The sequence below is a fragment of the Manacus vitellinus genome, unplaced genomic scaffold (genome assembly GCF_001715985.3).
Source record: "Manacus vitellinus isolate BGI_N305 unplaced genomic scaffold, ASM171598v3 scaffold_0_pilon, whole genome shotgun sequence".
NCBI lineage: Eukaryota > Metazoa > Chordata > Aves > Passeriformes > Pipridae > Manacus > Manacus vitellinus.
This window is the reverse complement of record NW_021938789.1, coordinates 55,416,970-55,436,624: the sequence shown is the minus strand read 5'-3', so window position 1 is coordinate 55,436,624 and position 19,655 is coordinate 55,416,970. Positions and strand designations below refer to the sequence as shown.

At 39.4% G+C, this 19,655-nt stretch overlaps 1 protein-coding gene across 2 annotated transcripts in view; it reads left to right on the top strand.

Annotated features, from left to right (window-relative positions):
• PTPN13 (protein tyrosine phosphatase non-receptor type 13) overlaps window positions 1-19,655 on the top strand; it is a 92,047-nt gene that overhangs the window by 4,428 nt on the left and 67,964 nt on the right. For both annotated transcript variants that reach the window (XM_018073649.3, XM_018073644.3), the window contains exons 2-5: window positions 3,352-3,521; window positions 8,677-8,742; window positions 11,327-11,512; window positions 15,549-15,642. In XM_018073649.3, the coding sequence (XP_017929138.2) occupies window positions 3,352-3,521; window positions 8,677-8,742; window positions 11,327-11,512; window positions 15,549-15,642 (516 nt within the window). The remainder of the gene's footprint in view (window positions 1-3,351; window positions 3,522-8,676; window positions 8,743-11,326; window positions 11,513-15,548; window positions 15,643-19,655) is intronic.

Sequence of the window (19,655 nt, the reverse complement as noted above, 5' to 3'; positions counted from 1 at the left end):
ACTCTTCACCCTGCACCAAATGAGGCTCAGTTACTACTGGTGCTCTTTCCAGAACTCTCTACTGGATGTTGTCAGCATAACAACAAAGTCTAATGTGGTGTTATGCTGACTGGGAAGCAACTTGGGAACAATGTGTGTGATCTCAGGATTTAATAGTTCACCCTGTTTCTTGCTCCAGAGTTCTCAGGACAGTGTTCAGTTAGTCCCTCAGTGTTTCCCCTTGTGCTGCTGGTTTCCATCCCTTTGTGCCCAAGGCAGAGGGAGCAGAAGTGCTCAGTGCTGCTTCCCCTGCACACCAGGCATGCAGGGACATGCTGCACCAGCCCAAAGGAATGTAGGATTTACAGCATAAGTGGTCCCTTGTGCTGGCATAATCCTGGCATGGCTAGGGATGTGTCAGTGGTCTGCCTGCCTCCAGCCTGGCCTGAGCATACAAATTTTCAGGTTCCTTTGCTCTAGGACAAATCTTACTTGTCTCAGTGAGGGCTGTAGAATGAAGCAAGATGTCTGCTGGAAACCTTGTGTATATTTTTGAGTTGTTCTGTGCTTTTTTAAGATACTCGTTTTGTGTTCTGAGAGAAGTGAAATGTGCATCCCTGCTGACCATTTTTGCCAATGGCTGTGGCCTAAGAGAGAAGCAGGGAAAAGACAGAACTGAAGGAGCTCCAATTGTGAATGTAGTTTGGGAATTCAAAATTACCTGCCATCAATATAGTAAAATAGATCCATATATTGTAAAACAGATGAATTTCAAATATCCTATATTAATTTAATGTCTCTTATAATGTGGTGGGTCTTTTTATCTTTGGCTACTTGTATCCTGTTAAAGCATGTAAAGAATTTTTTTTTCCTTTCATTTGTTTGGCAGATGCTCTGTAGCTGAAGATTATTTCTGTTTTTATTGCATTTAAAGCCAGTTCACTGTCTCACTTTTAGTAAGACCACACTATTTATCTCTGTCTTGGCACTGCTTGTTTTAAACTGTGCTCTCACAAGTGTTTTGTTACCAAGTTGCATAGTTCTGGAGTTAACTCAGAAGGCTGGCTCTAGCACAGTTGAAAGCCTGTTGGATAGAGAATTGACCAGCAACCATATCCTGAATTCCAGTGCTTTTAGAAAAATGGGTTTTAAACTTTTTCTTTTCTTTTTTTTTTTTTCTTTTTCCCCTGTATTTTCAGGAGTGTGTTTCTCTTACTGCTCTGGTAAATTATCCTGAAAACATGTTAAAGGGTAGTAGTGTTACTGAAAAATATTTTCTTAAGTTAAATCTATCTGGTTGGAACTTTGAGACAGTTATTTTGGTTTACAATGCATGCCTTAAGGGAGGAAGTGAAGAATGAGTTATTCTACTCTCCTTTGGAACGGTAGGATAGATTCCCAAAGTTTGATAGTATGATCTGCTATATTAGTTACAAGCTAATAATAAGGAATTTAAGAAAATGTTGACAAAACAAGTCTGGCAAAGTCAGCTCTTTTTCTGTAATTAATCACATTCATTTTACATTACTTCAGGTCATGAAGATTGTTGAGTGTGGGTGGATCAATAAATTCAGACTCTATCTGTAGGGAACAGATGCACACTCCTGAGTTTGTTGAAATTAGTATTGGGAAGACTTCAGACTAAATGTGGGGATTTTTAAAATTGTTCTTAAAACTAAATCAAATTTTTATCTCATTAACTCTTTTTTCAGAATATGAAGAGTTTTTATGTGTTTAAAGTATTTGTCATACAAAATGTGAAATTAGGTTAAAGCCTCCACATTACTTAAGGTTCCTGAGTTGGGACTTATAAGAAAACTTACCATATTTTAAGGTGTTGCTTGTTTGGATTATTTTTGTATCAGTGGTGTATACACACAGGGTTATATTTGAAAGTCAATGGCTAGCTATGGTCATCTTCCTAAAACTGTTTTGTAGCTTTGCTTTTCTTGTGTTCATATAATTGGATAGGTCTGTTCACCTTTACATTTCTTTTGTTTAACATCACAACTTACTACCACAACAGTGAGCAGCAGTTGTTCTGCTTTGTTTCAGAGGAAATGGGGTTACAAAATTGAAGGACTTACCTGGTAGATCCTTTTACATCTGATACCTGCAAGCTGTAATTTAATACATTTCCTAGGAGATTAGAAATATTCTAGATTACAAGATAATTGAGCAGTCTAGGAATCAGCACTGTAGGAACATCCTGAGCCGATTGGAGAGTGGAAAATGTTGTTAATGGTGGAGCTGAAGGAGGATATTATTGTTCTGCTGTTGTTGCTTACTATGTAGAAGGAAAAGAAGGACTTGGCATTCAAATGTGTGTTTTCTCATATCTTTGATATATCATGTAGCAGAAGACAGAGCAATTGCCTCTTTGCCTATGGACAAATGAAAATTAACTTTTATTTTTATTTGGCTAAGAGCTTGTGCCTCCTTCATTGAAACTGAGCTGATTCATGTTCGAAGTGTAGAAAAAAATATTTGGACTTAAGGAAATGGTCTCTCCTTTTCCTGCCTTAATTCTAGGTACATTTGAGGGTTTAATACCTTCTCCTGTGGGTGCAGCCTGGCCCCTAGCCCCTTCCTATTTTTTTTAGGGGAAGTCTGTGGCCAGAAGTTTCACAGCAGTATTATCTGACATCAAAAACCTAGCTGGCAAATTGCCTATTCAGGGTGTAGGAAGTTTTCTTGGTCACTTTTGGTCCTGCTATTTCGGTGCTTGTTTTGCTGTTTTCAACTATGTATTCACAGGTTTTGAATGGGCAATCTTACTAAGGTTTCAGGTTTTCTTTGCTCACTTCTACTGCTCCTAGAATCATTCTTTCCTTTTTCACATTTGTAATATTTTTTCACTTTAGACTAAAAAGGACCCAAAACCATTTCTGTTTTGTGTAGTTCTGTCTGCCACTGTAATAAGCAGCATTTCATCTCTACTTATTTTGTCTTCTCTCTTCAAACCATTGCTGCAGCAGTAGCGCTATGTTAGTTTAAGAGTAAACCCCATTCCTATGATAGGAATTAGCTTTAATGACATGTGCACTACAAAAAATAGGCAATTTGTATGTCAGCTGTAACATAAATGAAATAACTTGAGGACAGGAGAGCTTGTATTTTAGCAGGCTCTCCCTGAGCTTGCTGGTATGAGCAATAGCAAAGTATAGTCAAAAAAGATAGGTGTTACTCCTCAGTGTGATTAAAATTGAGGTGGTTGTTGTGGTTATGAAACACCACAGGTGGAAAAGGAAGTGTGAGTCTCTTCCACTAATAATATATAGGCTGATAGTAAAATAAAATCAAGCAAGGGCATCAAACTACATGGATTTAATTTCAGGGTGGTTTTTTTTTTTTTTTACTTTTCAACTACAGCTGATCCTACTGCTCTGGGATTCATCATTTCTCCATGGTCTCTCCTGCTGCTTCCATCTGGCAGTGTATCATTTACTGATGAAAATGTCTCCCAGCAAGACCTGCGAGCCTTCACAGCACCAGAGGTTCTGCAGAACCATTCGCTGTCATCTCTGTCAGACGTTGAGAAGGTACAGTACCTCTTCCTCGCCAGACAGCTGTTGTGTGTTGCTGCTGATCCCTTCACAAAGGAGCTTTAAACTGTCTTTTTTGTGTCCCTGTGGTTTGTGATTTGTATGTGTAGTTTGTTCTGTGAGGGGGAGGGATCCTCCTGCTTCGTTTTTGTTCATAAAACTAGGGTAGTGGTTATGGTTGTATGCAGTTATGAAGAACAGTCTCTACAGGTCCCAGTCACATATATGCTACTGAGAGTCATATTTGGGCAGTGGCTGCACAGAATAACTGACCTTAAAACTAGTCTTAAACAACACTTCACCTTCTTTTTGTAAAACATTTCAGTGACATCACCAATTGTAATTTTCAGAATTTTTTTTTTTTTTTAAAATGCATCTGAGAGGTAAGCAAAGGAGTTACTCAAGCAGTCCAGGGCTTTGACAAAAGGAATATTCCTGCACTGATCTCAAAAGAAAACGTTTGTTTTAATTAGCGTAAGTGCTCCTCAGTTACATGCAAAATTACTCCTTTCCACCTTTCTTTTTTAGCTCTTCCCCAAGGGGAGATGTTCAGACAGGTTAGGTTTGTATATGTGATCTCCTCCAGGTCATTGATAGGCACAGTCAAAATGACAGGCTTCTCAGATGTTTTAACAAGAATTTGTTGCAAATGGTGACACTTTCTCTGGAAAACCATTCCCTTGGCTTAGTCAAAGATATTTAGAAGTGGGAGTAAAAAAGGAAGTGGAGCTCTGTTTGTATCTCCTTGGCTTCTCTGGATCAATAATCCTTGGAGAGGGAAGCTAACCACAGCCAGTTTTGTAATCTGGGAACAATTATGACATTTGGCAGTCTTCCTCCAGGAAGAACAGCAACATGCTCTTACTCCAGAGGAAAGTGGTATTGGCATCGATAGCTGTTGTGTGCATAAGGACTATTAAAACATGTTTTTCTGTGTTGAATATTTTGTGTTTGCAGCTTTTTTTCTTCTAACCTTGTATAGAGTCAATTTTCTTTAGGACTCTATTACTGAATAGCTACTGAAAATTGGTTTCCTCAGTTACTCTCAAGCCCTTTAGAGATCCCTCTTGCCCCCCAATATTGTCAAAATTAATGGTATCATAAAATATATTTATAATTTTATCTATGAGAAAACTATAAACAATTGGCAACCTAGGTTGAAAGGTTTAATAGAGAAGTAAAAATGACACTGACATAAATGCAAATTTGGGTTCTGTTATGTAGGATGCAGCTGCCAAGTTCTTTGGTCATACTGTTGGAATTGTTTATCTTCTTTCAAGAGGGACAACACTTTTGAAGATAGTAATGTTACCTCTAGTGCCAACTCCGAAGTTAATGTACAAAACAGGCCTTTAAAAATGCAGGAAAAAGTTTTGAAGTGACAAGTATGTGACCTTCTTCAGAGCTGATTGCATTCTTTGTTCTATGCCAGTATTCAGTATGCTACTTCTTTCTTTTTGAAATAAATAGAGGGCTGTTACTATTAAAAGCCACGCTGTGATGTTTCTTGATCTTTAGGAAGGAATTACACAGAGGGACCTCTGTGGCCTGTAAGCTCCAACACAGAGCACATCAAGTGGCATTCTGTGCATGTGCAATGCTAATTAATCCTCTCTGATTATGGTGCTGTGAATTTCTTTCCTGGTATCAGTATAACTCTGCTTGCTGGATGCCAGGTGATTTGCTTACTTGCTTATATAGAAGAAGAAAGCTCCCTAAAACATTACTTTGTACAAAAACTTTTGTCCTTTTTATGGCTTTATAAGTTGAAGTTATTAGGGCTGATAAATAAGTTATATGTGCATCCCTCTTTTTTTGACTGCTTCCTCTTGCATTCATATTAAACTGAGTATTGGGTGGTACACACTGGTTGCTTGCAAGAAATGTGTTGACTTCATGTTTCTTAGATCTTGTTTTGCTGACTGTGGTAACTTTTAACATATTTAGACCTTTTTTTTCCTTGTTCTGTAACAACTGGCTGTAGTTCACTGAATTAATTTACTGGAAATCTTTGGTGTTTTCCTTTTTGGTTATTCTTCTAAAAGTTGCTGAAGGCAGAAAAATGCCTTGTTTTCAAGGCCTTTTAACAGACAGTGACAGAGTTGCATTTGTGTTTTGAGTTAGGACTGTGCTCGCTAAGACAAATTACAGTGTATTCAACAATAAATATTAGAAAAAAAAAGATAGGAAATTAGTACCCTTTTGATTCTAAAACACAGTCAATTTGAATCCCAAATAAATCTGAGGTAACTGCAAGCTTATTGGAAATGAAATAACCAAGCCACTCTAAATTACAATGGAAGATTAATTTTGGAAATGAGTTTGATGTTGATTTATTTTGTAAAATATTAAAAGTATCATAGTAAAAAAGTTAACTAGAATTTTTGAATAAATGCTTTTATTTTGAAAGTTGTTTTTAGGTAGATTAGTAGTTTAGGCTTAGTTTAGGTTTAGTTTATGTTTTAGTTTAGGGGTCTGACTTCAAGTCTTGGTTTTGGAAATATCTTTTGTATCTTTTGTTATGTTGAAGCTCAGAATCATAGAGTGGTAGTATATCCTGAGTTGAAAGACATTCATGAGGATTGTCAAGTCCAAATCTAGATTCCAAAGAGGGCAACCTAAAAGTGAAATAATGTATCTGACTGTTGTTCAAACGCTTCTTGAACACTGACAGACTTAGGACCATGACCATGTCTCTAATTAGAATTAACATGACCATGTCTCTAATTAGAATTATAGACACTTTAATTGCTGTTCTTGCACTGTTGGGGGACAGATGGAGTTGTGGAGTTTATATCCAGTATATCTGGATATGTATGGAAGACTTTCTAGTATTTCAGTTGAAAGGGTAATGGGTAATAAACCAGTTTTCTCAGTATTTGAAAGATAATGTTTCTGGTTGAATGGGGCAGTGATATTACCTGAGAACCCTTCGATGCATGCCTCTGACTACTGACCTAACCTGTACTTTGCATGTAGCAGAGAGACCTTATACATTGTTGGCCTCTGGGAGAGGAGGCTGGTGGGTGAGCCTGTGTTAGCTACACAATGCTGGCTACCTATTTGTGTCTAGGATAAAGCAGTGTGTCACCTGCACCTGTGTACTGCGCTGTGTACATTGCATCTACACCTGTGTGTATTGCTGCAATCCTGCCTGAACATGTCATGGGCAACAAAATTTGCCTCCTTGTTTTCCCTTCTTGAGGGGAAATCGAGCACAGTCTCAGAGAAATTCTCTGCAGGTTTGCTCCGGCTTTATCACAAAGAAAAGCATTGTTTCTCTGTTTTTTTTTTCTCTACCTGAATATCCTTCTTGCAAATCTGTGTGGGCTCATTGCTCCATCTTCAGTGGGACTGAATCACAGCAGTAAGGAAGAGTGTGCCAGCAGTATCTGCCTTAGACTGATGGAAACCTTTCTGTCCTGTGCTGACTCATACTCTGTGCTAGGCAGAGACCATCCCACAAGATTTTAGCGGCAGAAATGTCGTATGGGGGGGCTTCTCTGAGTACGTTGAATTTCTGTTTTATATGAATAAAGCCTGTTGAATTTACAAGAACAATTTTAATGACATTTTTTTTCTAAGTATATTTAGTAATTGCTTCTTTACCCTGCCACAGAGCTGTGTGTTGCTCTCGAATACATAAAAAGGAAACTTTTTTCTGGTTAATGGTGGAAATCTAAAAATACATGATACTTGTGTTTGGGATTAATTCCCTATAGACTGCAGTAATAGTATGATGACTTGCAAGCAATCTTGTTATCTTGTTGTCATGGTTTGAGATTTCTCAAAAATCCTAATTCCCTAGTCTAAGCCCCCTCCCACATCTCAACCTAATGTGAGTTGGGTTTTTCAGACAAAACACACCAGACTCCAAATGGGGGAAAGGGAATATATTACAATGACTGTACAAATAAATACTACAATACATTATATACACGATCACAACTATCTCAAACCATGACACTTGTCTAAAAAGAGAAATATTTGCGTTACTCTTTTTCTGAGTTTTGAGAATATATTTTGTTGTCTTGAATAGGCTAAGAGCCTCCTCAATACAGAAAATTCACTTGTATGACCTTAAGCTAGTTCTACATGTGTGATTTTTAACAACTCTACAAATTTAGTGTGGGAAGAAGAAAATTTTTATAATTTCTATGTTCTCTTGGGTCCATTCATTACCTTTTGTACACTCAGTTTACACCTGAGTTTTTAAAATCTGTATGTGAAGCACCTGAGTCAGCACAGATCTTGTAAATTTATATATCTAGAACTTAAGATGTTTTGCTTTTAGTTGGTGAAGAAGGTGACTTCAGTGAACATTTAATTTATCACTGTCCCTGTAACTGTTGTTCATTGCCTTCAGAATTATTTAATAAACTTGTTGCTTTAGGTAGCATAAATATTACTAATAGCTTGGTAGAAAGAACCATCACTAGTGTATGTTACAGTGTTATACAGTCCAGAAAAAACTGCTTTTTTTTCCCCCAACTTACTTACCTGTTTTGTTTTGGCACTCACCTACAGTGACAGCCTATGCTTGTGCTCTTAATTCTGCAATATTTGAAGGTTTTATTCCCTGCACTGATGGGCTTAATATGTTAAAGATATATTAATGTCATTAATGTTGATATTAATTGTTAATTATACATGTAATGATTAATGTATTTGTATCTTAAAATATCAGTAATAGTTACTTCTTTATATGTTTATATTCTTATGTTCATTCCTTTTTTTTCCTTTGATCCCAGTCTTTGGGATCTCCTGATGATAGTAGCCCACTGTTTGAGCCATCCTAAGGGTCTGCCTTGCCTTCAGAGTAAAGTTTTGAGGATCCTTGGACACAACCATATAGTCTATCTCACACCAGGCTGATCACATGGATTACATGAGTTTGTGGCTTCAATGTGAAATGAAAGCTTGAAATGAAACAGAGAAGACAGAGGCACTGGTTAGATGCAGTATGTTCTGTAGCAGTAGAATTTTCTTCTCTGACCCTCATGGTAAAGGATTTGAAAGACAACTGAGCTTAAAATACCAGAGATATATTTATAGGCAAAATGATGTTAAGTTAGTTGCTCTCCTTTAAAGTTGTGCTTTGCGTTTCCAGTTGTGTTCAATGAGTTGACGAATGTCTTGTGTCTTATGACAGGTCCATATTTATTCTCTTGGTATGGCACTCTTTTGGGGAGCTGACCACGAAGTTCCTCAAAGTCAGGTAAGTTTAGGTTTGGTTTTATTTAATAGTGCAACTTCAGACTTGATAGTTTGACTGACTGCATCAGAGTTAGCACAACATTGGAGTTAACATAGCATCTCGTAATGAGACAGTGAAGAGAACTTCACAGGATTTTACAGAATGGTTAGGATTGCAAGGGGCCACAGTGAGTCATCTGGTCCAAGCACCCTGCTCGAGCAGGGTCATCCCAGAGCACACGGCACAGGGTTGTGTCCAGACAATTCTTGAATATCTCCAGTCAGGGAGATTCCACAGCCTCTATGGGCAATCTGTTCCAGTGTGTGGTCACCTGCACAGCAAAGAGGATTTCTGTCCCGTGAAGTGTGTAAGGATGATGGTGGTGTTGTCTCGCAGGAAGAAGGTGCTGATAGTACATTTATCTTGGTTTCCATGAAGATATATCTGAGCTAGTCTGTCCTGTAGTGCCACAGGCTGAAAGAACAGTTGAGGCTGCTGACAAAGGAGAAAATAATTTGTTTTGGTTTAGGCTTATATAAAAACAAATATTGAAATAACATTGTTGTTTTACACATAATAAAACACTTGTTCTCTATGCTGCCGTAAGTTCTGTGAATCTGGACTTGGCACATACAGATGCTTAGGTTTCACAATAGCCAAGAAAGGGTATGAATTGTTTGGAACAGGGAGTAGACTCTTGCTATTGACTTGTCAGTCAATGCAGACAGAGTTGCAGACTGCTTAGAGCTGGGTGTTATTGCTCAGTGGGGTTATTTTACACACCCAGCAGAACTCCTAGACTGTCTTTCCACAACTGACTGAAGATAATGTGATTCATCATCTTCCTGGATGCTCCTTTCCTGCCCCCAATTAAACTTTTAGAAGTAAATGTCTAAAAGAATGAAAAGAAAATTAAATACATTTGAAAAAGCACATAATGATGGACTTGGAACTGCAGGATTGTGCAGCTCAAGGAGAGAATAAATTTGTGGTTCATATTTGAGTTTGATCCTACTAGTTGGTGTTGTGTGTAAAGATAAGGAAGGAAGTTTGGAAAGGCTCTTCCACAATTTAAGGATCCAGTTCTTAATACTTTCAGTATCAGAGTGGTAGTTGGGTTCTCAGTTGTACTTATTTGGAAGTAGCTGCCTGAAGGTGAAAATAAAACAGTCTGAAGCTCTGACTGTTTAGGGGTACCTATTCATAATGCTTACCGTACCTGTCCCAAAAACCCCAGTAATTTCTTAGACAGCAATCCACTTTCTTTAATGTCCTGTCTTGTAGGACAAGAAAGGAACAGTATTTAGCAGTAGTGGGAGAGGGACTTAAAGTAGGTAGAGGTGTTGAGCAGAAAGTAGGCATTAATTTTAGTCCTGGATTTGTTTCTTTCTTTGGTATTAGAGTGTAGCTTCTCAGTAATGCAGTGGGAAGGCACACTCTACCTGTTCATAGAACAGTATTTTCCCAAAGATGGTGTGGTGAGGTATGCCTGGAAAGAATTTATCTTTGGGATATTCTCATGTGGTGCCTCTGCCCTGTGGAGTTAGTGGAGGCAAAAGGGCAGTCTTGTGTATGGCATTACTTTTAAATGTTAATGTGCATGTAAAGGTTTTCCTGGTTTTTAATACATTTTCTATATTTGTCTACCTGTGTTAGTTAATGAGCTGCTTCTCTGCTGGGAGTGCAATTGAATACGGGAGTGATTTTTTTATGATTAGTTAGAAGTGATAGATGGGAAAAGCCTATGTTAATTAAATCAGGGTGGTCCAGAGCATTTTTTTTTTTATGGTACACCTTAAGAGTACTCATGCAGGGAAGATTGGAAGACTGTAATTATTTGAAGTGCTCTGTGATGCAAAAAGCATGACAATGCTTGTACTTTGTGGGTAACCACCCAGTTTGGGAGAGCTGCAGATCAGAAAGCTCAAGTCCCAAGTGCCCGCGGCATCTGAGAACAAGTGTTATCGCCGACTGCTGCATACCCTGAGGAGGGATATTCCACGTTCAGTGTGCTGCATTAACTGAATGGGTAGAATAGAAATAAATCTAGATTTACTTTTTTTTTTTTTTAACTGAATGGGTGTTGTCCTGCAGTTATGAAGCTCTGCTTCCTTAACCAATGGCTTTGTTATTTTATTCCTTACTTTTTGTTGGTATTGTTTTATGATGTCTCTGGAATTTGGAAATGCTAACACATCTGCTGCAAAATATTGGTGAGGTGAGGAACTACACAATATGAGCATAGAGGGTTGTACAAAATGATTGTAGTGCGAATTGAATTTTATACTTGTGACTGGCTGGCAAAATGTTCGAAATCAAGGGAGAAAACTTGCTCTGAATCTGACCTTGCAGATCAGGCAGCTTGTTTGGGCTAGAACGTTGCGAGTGTGAATTGAGTCTAGATGCTGAATGCCTGTCTCCTGTTCTACAGCCACTATTTTTTCACCACCTAGATGGGGACTCTCAAATCAACACTCAGTTAACGTTGGCAATAAGTCTCATGAATAGATATTTTACGTTGTTGAATGTCTTTGGTTTCTGAGTGTTCAACAAGTCACTGTTCATACTGATTTTTCCTGTTTCTCCTGTTCTTGTTTGTCACTAGCCTATCAAACTTGGAGACCATCTCAACAGCATCCTCCTCGGCATGTGTGAAGATGTCATTTATGCCCGTGTATCCGTACGGACTGTTCTGGATGCTTGCAGTGCCCACATAAGGAACAGTAACTGTGCCCCTTCTTTTTCATATGTGAAACAGTTGGTCAGACTGGTTCTGGGAAGCCTGTCTGGGGTAAGTCTGTGTCAGTGTTTGAGAAATAATAGAGATGAGCAGGAAGAGAGCAGAAGTGCTAACTCACAGTCACTCTGCAGTCATTCTTTGTCTTGATATGTTGCAGTTTTGAGAAGGGTCAAAAGAACTGCTTCTCTCCCCATGTTACAAGTTTGTGCACTTGACAATTCCTCCTGAAACATGCATTCACGAGTTTCCGAGGAAGATAATTTTGTGAACTATGTCTTCATTAAAAAAAAAATGAGGAGACACAGAACAAGATGATGAACTCTAGAGCAAGCCTTAGACTTGTTGCTACTTGAAATGCTTCAAAAATGATTGCTGTGAGTTTTCTTTATCTTAGTTATGTTTGCCTTTTGGAGAGTTGCTTATTAACAGAAAGAAGGACTCTTTAGGCAGTGTGCCAGTTCTCTTGCACTTCTACTCAGCTCCTGGATATGAGAATTGTGGAGGATTTTATTGTCTAATGATGACCAATCTGTCAAACTGTTTTTAGAAGTCAAAGAAGCTACATGAACTCATCTTGCAAAGTTACTATTCCTGAAAGACAACTTCTGTCTTCACCTAAATCATTACATTACAGCATAACTTCAGAATAGTTAAATTGTTTCAAGTTATAAAGGAAGACCATAAGTTGTCATAGAATCAAAGAATAGTTTGGGTTGGAAGGGACCTTAAAGATCATCCAGTTCCAGCCTCCCTGCCATGGTCAGGGACACCTTGTACTAGACCAGGTGCTCAGAGCTCCATCCAGCCTGGCCCTGAACACTTTCAGGGGTAGGGCATCCACAGTTTTCATGAGCAGCCTGTTCCAGTGCTTCACCATCCTCTCAGTAAAGAATTTCTTCCTCATATCTAATCTAAATCTACTCTCTTTCAGTTTGAAACCATTCCTCTTTCTCCTGTCACTATAGGCCTTGTAAAAAGCTTCTCTCCATCTTTCTTGTAGGCTCCCTTCAGGAAGGCCACAATTAGGTCACCCCTAAGCCTTCTCTTCTTCAGGCTGAACAGACCCAATTCTCTCTGCCTTTCCTCATAGGAGAGGTACCCCATCCCTCTAATCAACTTCATGTCCCTCCTCTGGACTTGCTCCAACAGATAGATCCCTGTTCTTCCTGTGCTGGGGACCCCAGAGCTGGATGCAGCATTCCAGGTGGGGTCTCACCAGAGTGGAGTAGAGGGGCAGAATCCTCGCCCTGCTGGCCATGCTGCTTTTTGTGCAGCCCAGGACATTATTGGCTTTCTGGGCTGTGAGTGCACATTGCTGGATCATGTCCAGTCTCCCACCCACCAGCACCCTCAAGTTCCCTTGGCAGGGCTACTCTTAATCTGTTCATTCCCCAACCTGGATAGATACTGGGGTTGCCACGACTCGAGTGCAGCACCTTGCACTTAGCCTTGTTTAAACTTCATGAGATTCCCATGAACCCACTTTTTGAGCTTGTCCAAATCCCTCTGGATGATATCCCATCCTTCAGGTGTGTCAACTGCTCCACTGAGCTTGGTGTCATCTGCAAATTTGCTGAGGATGCACTTGATCCCTTCGTCTTTGTCATTAATGATGGTATTAAATAACACTGGTCCCAATGCAGAGCCCTGAGGGACACCACTTGTCACTGATGCCCATTGATACTCTGAGCCGCTGACCCTCTGGATGTGACTATCCAACCACTTTCTTATCTATCTAACAGCCCACCCATCGAATCCATCTCCCTCCAATTTGGAGAAGGATGTTGTGGGGGACCGTGTCAAAGGCTTTATAGAATTCCAGGTAAATGACATTTATAGCCCTTCCCCTGTCCACTGATATAGTCACCCCATCATAGAAGGCCACTGGGTTGGTCAGGCAGGACTTGCCCTTGGTTGAAGCCATGATGGCTGTCGCAAATCACCTCCCTGTCCTCCTTGTGCCTTAGCATAGCTCCTAGGAGGACCTGTTCCATGATCTTCCCAGGCACAGAGGTGAGGCTGAGAGGTCAGTAGTTCTCAGGATCTTCCTTTCTACTCTTTTTAAAGATGAGCACAATAAATTGGCAATATTGTCAGATTATTCTCTGACCATTACTTGCTTTCCTTGCGTTCTGTTTATAATTAAAACAAATGCTGAGCAGTTTGTTATTGCTGAAGTGATAACCTGTGATGGTCCTGAATGTTATCTGGTTTTATATCATCCAATTTTTTTATCTCACAGGGGTTATGCCAGTGTAAAAATTTTGGTGCCTAGAGAGGCAGCACTAAAATCAGGTGAAAAACTTTGATTTGGTGATACTTCCTTTCTTAAAAAAATTATGATCTGATTGTTCGATAGTTTCTTCATAAATGTGGTTTGGAAATGCTTGCAGAATGTGAGAGGTCCCTGCATTTGTCTAATATTTGGCAGCAGCTGATTAAGCCAGGCCTCCAGAAATATTGCTGAACCTGAGCTCCACAAAGCATTGTCTAGTCCCTGAGGTTATGTCTCCTCGCTGTGATGTCTGAAGTCTTGTTTAGTTGCCAAGTGGAGCTGATCTGTGATTGAGTAAAATAAAGGGCTACAGGGCCTTAATCAGTGATTCTGTTAAAATAAAGATCTTTAAATCAGGCCAGAAGCTATAGAAACAGCTACTGTGGAAAGTGAGTCATTTTTCTCCAAGTTCTTCATAGCTCTTTCTGCTTAGCAAATTTTCTACCTTTCCTCCCCTTATTCTTGTCAGCAGGCTTTCAGTGAGAGTATGGGGTTAGTGTGACAAACTAATCTAGACTGGCCTGCCAGAGACAGCTGCAGTGGTCCCAAATGCTTGTACTGAAATCCAGTGGGGAGCTGAATCCAGCAAATGTGTTCCTGTCTCCCTGTACCATGTTGATAATGAAGGAGCTGGGCTACTGGTGGTTACCCAGTGCTGAAGCTTTGCTAATTTCCTCTGCCAGTAACCTTTTAATTCATAACATGTCACTGCGTTGGCTTTTGCAAGGAGGCCAAAAAAAAATAGCTGAATAGAACTGAGTTGACAGAACAATGACATAGCTGTGCTGCTGTGTTTTTCTGCACCTCAGCTAGCCATCCCTGCTGGTTTTAATGTTCTGTATGTGTCCTGGAATTTAAGTTAATGAGAAAAACATATAAATTTGTTTTTTCAGAAGCAGAGTGAAACTTGCTATTCCAAGATTGGTTTGCCTCTAATCTTGATTTGCCTTATCAAAGGCTTGAGAGGTCTTAGCTCTGTAACTGGTCATTTGGTGGTCTGTGAAGTACAGCTGAGAGGTCCCTTTTGAATATTTTCATTTTCCATGTTAATGTGCTTCGTAAAGGGCAATACAGCACAAGGCTGATTCAGTCTGTTTAATGTTAATTGAGTTGCATTGTAACTGTAATGGATAGAAGTCTGCTTGATTTCTCCTTCCCTTCTCCCAGCTAAGCTGCTGTCCCAAATTGTGCTCCTGCCATATTGAAAGATCTCACTAAGAATGTTTTGTTGTAGCAAATAAGACCTTTTTTCAATGATTGTACATGTGAAATAGCTTTTCTTAGGGAAGTAGTGATTTTTTTTAAAAAAAGTAAGGAGTAATTAAGCCTGAAAGGAAAGGAATGGGCCTGAGGGGCCCAAATGTGTGCATGGGATTTTACATGTGCAATAAATTGTGGGGGGGTACAAGACTACTTCCTGTTACACAGAAAGCTCCTCAGGCCAATCACAAGTTCTAGTCATGTTGCAGTCATGGAAGATGGTTTTTGTGTGTTGCTGTCCCTTCAGTTTGCTGTAGAGATGGAATGTATCGAAGTTACATGTTTGTGAACTTAATTTATTCTTAGTGGAAAAAAGGTAGACCAAACACGTAGTAAAATAATGCACAAACTATTCAAATATAGATAATTCTAGGGGATATTCTCACTGATTAACCTTTTTTTTTTTTTACGAAAAGGTTTGAACTGCCATTCCGCACTTGAACTTAAATATTTGACACTGACTAGTGTTGTTCATTTACATAAACGATGCTTGTTTCATGTTAACGTGAGCTCTTGCAGTATTTAACTTTGTGTTACTGCCTTTTTTTGCAGATGGATCAACTGTCTTGCAATGGAGATAGAAAATTGCAGCCAGACAGGAGCCAGGCTATTCGGGAGAGGCTGAGGGGAAAAGGGCTTCCCACAGGTAAGTGCTTCGTTGCAGTAAGGGTTATGGCTAAAAAAAAAATACAGCCTTCTGGAAGACCAAGTTTGGGTAGATTTTGTGACCAAAGAAATGGAATAGAGGAGGACTTGCTTACATTCACAGAACTCTGATGGTTCAGTGTCTAGCTAAGTGTTGGTGATGGTGACAGGGGAATGATTGTTTCCAGAAAAGACTTGGCTTTTTTCAGTTCACTTGTGGTAGTGAGAAAAGGTTTTAAAGGTTCTTGGCCAGAAGTTTTGTTTGTGGAGAAGGGAAATCTTCAGCTGAAGGTCAGTCAGCTGGAGGGACAGGAAGCAGCTTTTCTTTGTTCCCTCTTTCCTATGGACTCTGCTTTTTCTTCATAGCTCTAATTGCACAAAGCCTCTTTTCCAGATTCCCGGGCAGCCCTGGTCTCTTTTCCCTGCACACAAAGCTTTTTTGCTGCCTCCTCTTTTTCTTCTGAAGAGAGATATTATATGTTCTATCACAGTTCTGCTGTGCTTTGATGGTGGATATGGAGGCCAGGTAGGGTTGTACTGTTACTTCAGGGGAGTAAGGAAAGATGACAGTGGCAGGACAAGGAGGAGGCAAACAGTTGCTGTTGCCACTGTGGAGGAAAAAGGATAAAGTGACGTAGGATGACTGCTGATGCTGGCCATGACTTGTCACTGTGTAAGGTCATAGATGTTGTTGTTTAAGGTCAGTGGCAGCATCAGCAGCATCAGCTCTGTGCTAGGCTTTTCAGACAAGAGGATGTATTCTTCCAAAAGACTGGTCTCAAATTTTTCTGGAAGAACTGTGGGGCTGGGCAGGAGCATTTTATAGGTCATCATCTTGGACCGCTCTTAAATCTCTGTGATGCAGACAGTGACATGTTATATTCAGGTGAGACCACTTTTGCCCTAAAGGGTTCATTTTTTCAAAATGGGAGTATTTTGGTGCCAGCATGCGACATCACCCACAAATACTCACCACTGTAAGTTATCAGGGACAGAGGGTTTTCATCTGCCTCACATCATCTTGCTGCCTCTTTACCACTAGTAAACTTGGAACATCTATGTTGGTGGTGTGCTTGAGTTGCTCCTCTGTTTAGTTTTGTGTCAAGCAACAGTGCAGTGAATTGCAGGAACTGAAATAATCCACGGAGTTGTGACAATGCGAACTGCAAAGGTTAGACACAAGTCTGGCAAGGCACTGGTGGTCTTCCTTTGTTGATTCTTTTTTGAGATGAGTCCTAGATTAGGCTACTGTTTGATATAAAAACCTTATGTCAGTGATTGCCAGCCCTTCCAGTACATCACTATGTGTTTAGGAACAGTTTCTGGTACAAGCTGTTGCTTCATTTTCTGGCACAAATTCACTGCTTTCTCAGGGGCTTTGTTTTCTTACTGGCTTTTTTTTTTCTTCTTTTCCAGAATATTTCTGCAACAATAGGGAGCTCTGTAGGAACACAGGATCTACCTAGTTAATTTTATTTGTAAACTATGTCATGTCTGCCTTTTCTGAATTTCTTAAGCTCTTAAAATTAATTCTTACCCTGGTTTCCACCAATTTTAAGGGTTGAACCAGAACCTTATTGTTCTGGTTGTTAAATTTTTAGTTTATTCTTTAACTCTATTTTTCCCAGTCTCCAGTGTTGCCATATTCATAGTTTCTTTACACACTTCTGTTCTTTTGTCAGTACTACCCTATTCCATATGTTTTTCAAGAACTTTATTTGAGCACAATACCTTACTATCTCAAGCTTTGTCATTTCCATACTCCCTTTCCATTATTTATTCTGTTTTTTATTCCATGATCATAATAAACCATGTTTTGGTGACGATCAAAATATTTGTTAAGTTTTGGAGACGTGCAGGGTTGTCTAAGTCTGTTTTCACTGCATTAGCAAACCCTGATTATTCTTTCCTTTGTTGTTTCTAGTTTCATTTTCTCTGCACAGTCTTTTGCTGGTTTGCTTTTCATTTTCTTAGAAAACCTTTAACTTCTATTTTCAAATGTTTGTCTGGTTTGAGGGGTGTTGTTTCTTTTTCCATTTGTTTTCCTACCCACAGCTTTGCTTAAACCTTTTAGCAGATTTTTATTTCTCCAGAAGTAACGTTTGTCCCCAACTTCTTCAGTATATCTCAACAAAAAAGCTTTTATTTTAGGTTGTACTAAACTTTGGAGATTGTTGTAGTATCTCCAGCCACTGTCTCCATGGCTGTCTGGTTCAGTGCTAGGGTGAATAACATCCCTGTAATGTCTGAAACTTTCTCTGAGAAGTATGTCTTTTAGTTAAAGGAAATAAGACTAGATGATCCAATTGCTGGTTTTTTATTGTTTTCTCTGACTTGAAAGTCACAGCTAGGATATTCTTCCCTCTTATCCTTGCTTTTTTTGAATCACTTATATGTATGACTCCTGAAATGTTTGAGAGTAGTTGATTTATATTTTAATTACAAAAACGTTCAGTTAGGATGCAGTGTCTGAATCTCTGAAGGGCTGTGGAGCTGAATGTGTGTCTTGCTGCTATGTGCTCACTTGCCTTCTGGCTCTGCCTAGGATTTCCAGGTGCCAAGCAGAACAGGTTCCCTGCAGTGTGTGTGCTTGTGAAATCACTGGGCTGGGGAAGAACAAGCAAAACTAGGGATTCTTGGAGACTGAGGAGTCCACTTGGCTCAGCTGCTATCAACCAGTGAATTCAACACAGGGTTTTAAACAGCCTTGGTCAAAATCACTCAGTTTCTGAAAGGCCTCTCTTTTTTAGGGAACAGCACATTACTCAAATAATATTTTTGAAATGAGTGAACTTGATGACCCCCAGACTACAGAGTTGGCTGTCGAGATGGGGGGGCAGAGAGTCCCCATCCTCTAACACCTGTTCCTCTTAAGCTGATTAAAATTGCATGCATGTGTAGAGTGTTACAGATAATGTGTGGCACCCCACGGAATAAATATTTGTGCCTCACTGTTCCACTGCAAACATTACATTGTCTGCATTGCTCCAAGTCTGGTCTGTTACGAGTCTTTTTTTCAGAAGAGAAGATAAATGGAGGTCACTCATTCCTTTATATTTTAAGCTCTGCCAGTCCTGCTTCCACTCAACCTCTTCCAATTTCTCTATATCAAATTCACTACCTGTGTAAGTCATTCTTTTTCTCCCTTTCCTTAGAAGGTTTACAACCTTCTTAACTTCTCCAAAACCTTTCCCAATTCTACATCTGTTATCAGTCATGTTTCCTGGTGTGTCTTAATAGCATCATCTTACTTCTTTTTATTTTGATCTTAGATACGTTCCTTGATCTCCACTTTGCTGAAACCTCAGGGAATTGTAAAATACAAACCAGTACCTCTCACATAACCAAACCAGTTCCAGCTGTTTTCAGTTCCATTTTTATGCTGATGTTATGTATACTGAGACATGTATTTGAAAGTTGGTGAGGACCCAGTGAAATGGGTGTCTGATATTTATGAGGCAGCTCACATTTGATTTAGGGCAGTTTAATGCTTGTTATTTCTTTTTCTGCAATGGTGTGCTGGTTTGCTGGTGCAAATTCTGTCAATGGTAGCATGGATCAGCTGCCCTGAGGGCACTGCTTTAAATTTCTGTGAAAGTGAGCTGTAGAATGTAATGCTAATTATTATACTGATAATCTCATAGATTGAGGAGCCACAAGTAGAAGGCCAGATGAGAGTTTAAGAAAAATGTAATGGTAAAAGAAAAGAAACCAAAAGAGCTTCAGCTCAGAAAAGTATGGAGTCCTTTTTCCTTCAGTTATCACTGTGCTGTTCTTCTGCTGTGTGCAGCTGAAATAAACACCTCTTACAGCATTTGCAAAATGGCAAACATTTAGAAAGGTAGGAAACTATCAGACAGGATTATGGTTTTGAGTGAACTGCCTTTCTAATAAGTTAAAGTTATGTCAGTTATCTTTTATCCAAGTGTTTGGGTTTAACTACCTCTTAGGAGACATTTTGGTCAAGTTTAGCACTGAGACAATTGGAGAGGGCAAGGGGGGGTGCACATAAGG